The 4,212-nt window shown below is 45.5% G+C and overlaps 1 protein-coding gene across 1 annotated transcript in view; it reads right to left on the reverse strand.

The window, feature by feature from the left end:
- Positions 1-137: 137 nt before the first annotated feature.
- The window catches only part of fer (fer (fps/fes related) tyrosine kinase), a 4,610-nt gene continuing 535 nt past the window's right edge, over positions 138-4,212 (reverse strand). Inside the window, exons 3-7 of the mRNA XM_034897061.1 lie at positions 3,589-3,711; positions 2,777-2,833; positions 2,563-2,681; positions 382-476; positions 138-265 (exon numbers count right to left, since the gene is read on the reverse strand). Of these exons, the coding sequence (XP_034752952.1) occupies positions 138-265; positions 382-476; positions 2,563-2,681; positions 2,777-2,833; positions 3,589-3,711 (522 nt within the window). The remainder of the gene's footprint in view (positions 266-381; positions 477-2,562; positions 2,682-2,776; positions 2,834-3,588; positions 3,712-4,212) is intronic.

The following is a 4,212-nucleotide window of genomic DNA, read 5'->3' on the forward strand; positions in this document are numbered from 1 at the left end:
GGTCAGACAGAGAGACAGGTCAGACAGACAGAGAGACAGGTCAGACAGACAGAGAGACAGGTCAGACAGACAGAGAGACAGGTCAGACAGACAGAGAGAGACAGGTCAGACAGGCAGAGGACAGACAGGTCAGAGTCTCACCTGTGGATGCAGTTCTTGCTCTCCAGGTAGGCCATGCCAGCGGCGGCGTCCACGGAGAATCTGATCAGCTGTTTGGTCTTGAACTCATCCTTCTTCTTCCTGAGGAAGGACAGGAAATCTCCTCCTACACACACCCACCCACACACACACACACACACAGAGACACACACACACAAACACACATACCCACGTTACAAACAAACCAATCAGAAAGCAGCAGATAACATAAGCTCCACCCACCAGGAACCAGCTCCATGACGATGTAGATTGGCTGTCTCTGCGTACAGACTCCGATCAGCTTCACGATGTTCGGATGGTCGTACTGCTTCAGGATCCTGCAGCCAATCACACACAGGCAGCGTCAGACACCGGCCAATCACAGACAGGCAGCGTCAGACACCGGCCAATCACAGACAGGCAGCGTCAGATACCGGCCAATCACACACAGGCAGCGTCAGACACCGGCCAATCACACACACAGGCTAATAAATAATAATAAAAACCTAGATAAAAAATAATAATAACTAGAACTGCACGCAGTTTCAACGGGGTCCAGGCCTCCCACCGCCAGTCGTCCCCGGCGACCCGGGGAAATGTTCTATGTTGATCAGAGCGCCCCCTAAGGGCCTGTCTTTACCAAATTAGGCAGAGAGCCTCCGGGCGGTGGGTGAAACAATCGTCACAGGTTTGGTTAGAATTTACTTTTGGCAGAAATATTCCAATTGCAAATTTTCCATTTAAATGCATATAGTGTTGAAATGAAACAAATAAATGTTTATCATAGCGCCCCCTAATGGTCCATTTACCAAATTCGGATCGGAGCATTTGGGGAGAATGTTGAACATTGCCAATAAGTTGTGTAGTGTCGCAATATTGCAAAAATAATTTTGAACAGAATTGGGCGTGGCCTATATCATGTGACTCAACTTGATGTAGTGAACATGTGGACATCAAGACTTTTAATGTGTGATGTATAATGTAGGAGTTATAGGCAAAACACGTTTGACGTCATTGTAGCGCCACCTAGTGGCCAATTTGCGTGAAATTTGTTTTACCACCTTGGAGGGTCATACCAATGAATAATCTAAAGTTTGGTACCCATTGTACATCCGTCAATTGTGTGTGGTTGATCCAAAACATTGGACCGTAGGCCACGCCCACTTGAACCACTCACTACCCCACTGAAGGACCACCTCAGGAGTGGGCCTAAAAGGTATCAATCAAAGTTTTTCAAATTTGGATGAGCGGTTCATGAGATATAAACTTGCTGTATTTATAGCGCCCCCTAGTGGCCAATGTTTGTGAAATTTGTTTTGGAGCCTACGAGGGTCATGGCTAGGATTATTCCAAAGTTTGGCATTTATTTTGGCCAAGATATAGAAAAGTCAGTTTTTTCAGACTTAGCTACACAAATTAGTTTGCCCGTAATAAGCGCAATTTTTATTCTATAAACAATCTTTATGCAAATTTGTGTCAGGTCAGTCTGGAGATGCTATGTGCCAGGTTTCGTGCAGATCCATTGCACGGTCTAGGAGGAGTTTGAAAAAGTTGGTTTCGATAAATCGCGATTTTTCACGCTTAAAAGTCTAGGCGGAAGTGGGCGTGGCCTACATCACGAGTTTCAGTGAGATCCAGGGAACGCGTGGATATAAGGTTTGTTATTATCGGATGTACGGTTTGGGAGTTATGGGCCCAAACGCGTTTTTCTGGTATAGCGCCACCTAGTGTCGGATTGTTTTGCGTCTGAGGTCTTTGCGGAGTTTGGGACCAGTCCTGAAAATGGTGCGTCGCCACCATGTCCGGTTTAGGCTGCAGCACCAGTTTTATGTGGTGAAGAATAATAAGAAGGAAGAAGAAGAATCCTAGCGTAAACAGGGTTCCACAGCCCTGCTGTGTGAACCGCGGGTCGCCTTGCGATTACTGCGGTGCACGCATCCTCGGGCTCGGACCCCTAATGGTAAAAAAGAAGGAATATTTAAAGGAAGTCAATAGAAATATTCAGGAATATTTAAAGGAAGTCAATAGAAATATTCGGGAATATTTAAAGGAAGTCATGGGAATTTTGAAGGAAGTCGATGGGAATATTGGAAGAAAGTCGATGGGAATATGTAGGACTATTTAAAGGAAGTCAATGGGAATATTTGAAGGAAGTTGATGGGAATATTGGAAGAAAGTCAATGGGAATATTTAGGACTATTTGAAGGAAGTCGATGGGAATATTCGGGAATATTTGAAGGAAGTCAATGGGAATATTCGGGACTATTTAAAGGAATTCAATGGGAATATTGGAAGAAAGTCAAAGGGAATATTAGGGAATATTTGAAGGAAGTCGATGGGAATATTCGGGAATATTTAAAGGAAGTCAATGGGAATATTGGAAAAAAGTCAATGGGAATATTCAGGACTAGTGGGGGGGCGCACCTGGCCTCAGACAGGAACCTGATCTTCAGTTCCGGAGGTAAATCTTCTTTGCACGTTTTGACGGCGACGGCCATCTTGTCGCGCTGCAGCGTTCCTTTGAACACCTCGCCAAAGTTACCCTGGGGCATGATGGGACATGGAGGCAGAGGGAGACACGGTGAGAGCGCTGTATAAATGGACAGGTCTGACAACAGGAAACAGGAAGTGAGGTCACCTTTCCAAGCAGCTCCCCCAGCGCCACATCCTCATGGTTCAGGATCCATTTCTTATCCTGCAGACACACAAAGTGACATCATCACGTCACACACACACACACATACACAGTGACATCATCACGTCACACACACACAGAGTGACATCACGTCTCACACACACACACACACACACACACACACACACACACACACACACACACTTTAATCCTCGTCTTGTCTTCTCGTCAAAATATTATTTTTTCTGAGTCTAAATTTAAAATTAAAACCTTTTATCAACGTCATCGTCGTCTTTTGGAACTTTTGCTGATTTCCCGATGATTTTTGTCACTTTTGCGTTGACTTTTTTCGGAGCCTCTTGAAATTTTTGTGGTTTTCTTGCCCAAATCTTTAAAGCTTTTTTACAGCTTTTTTTTTTAATTTTTAACATTTCACACTTTGACCATTTTAAGTTCTTTTAACTCTCGGATGGTATTCGGGTCAAACTGACCCGTTTGAAATTCTTACAAGAAGTAAAGGGGTCCGAGTGTTTTCTCCCTAAACCAGCGGGCTCTGTTTCCTGAGATTAACGTGGTTCCTGACTCAGAAACTTATTCTGGATTTGACCTCATGTTGTTTCCATGGAGGAGTTTTAACATTATTAATAATAACGTGTTTACTGCGTGCTGGTAGAGAGCGATCCCCCGAACATAGACCTCATCTCAGCTGGTGGAAATGGAGATAAAGACCAGATCTGTTGATAGTAATTAATACGTGTGACGGGGGGGGGTCATGGTCTGTTGGTTGCCTTGGCGACCGGCTGAGCAGCAGTTACCTTGGCGACGGGGCTGAGCAGCACCACTCCAGACTTCTTGGTGATGACCTGCTTGGTGGAGTAATGATGCTCGATGAGCTGAGGGATGCTGGAGAACCCGGTCCCCTCAAACCGGTACTGGTTCTGCACACACACACACACACACACACACACACACACACACACACACACACACACACACACACACACACACACACACACACACACACACACACACACACACACACACACACACACACACACACACACACACACACACACACACACACACACACACACACACACACGTCTCCATGGTTACCACTAGGGATGAGCCGAATACTCGGCTGAAACGAGTATCCGGTACGGATAAAGCACTTTTGCCGAGTACAAGTTTCATACGAGTAATGCGAGTCAATATCCGTAATCGGATTCAATGAAAGTCTCCACTGACTGTGTCTCCGTTCTGTGATAGGCTAGTCACAGCACCTCTCCCTTACACTATTCTGTGATTGGCTAGTCCCAGCACCCCTCCCCTACACTATTCTTTGATTGGCTAGTCACAGCGCTAGTCACAGCACCTCTCCCTTACACTATTCTGTGATAGGCTAGTCACAGCACCTCTCCCTTACACTATTCTGTGAT

This window comes from Etheostoma cragini, chromosome 16, assembly GCF_013103735.1.
Source record: "Etheostoma cragini isolate CJK2018 chromosome 16, CSU_Ecrag_1.0, whole genome shotgun sequence".
NCBI lineage: Eukaryota > Metazoa > Chordata > Actinopteri > Perciformes > Percidae > Etheostoma > Etheostoma cragini.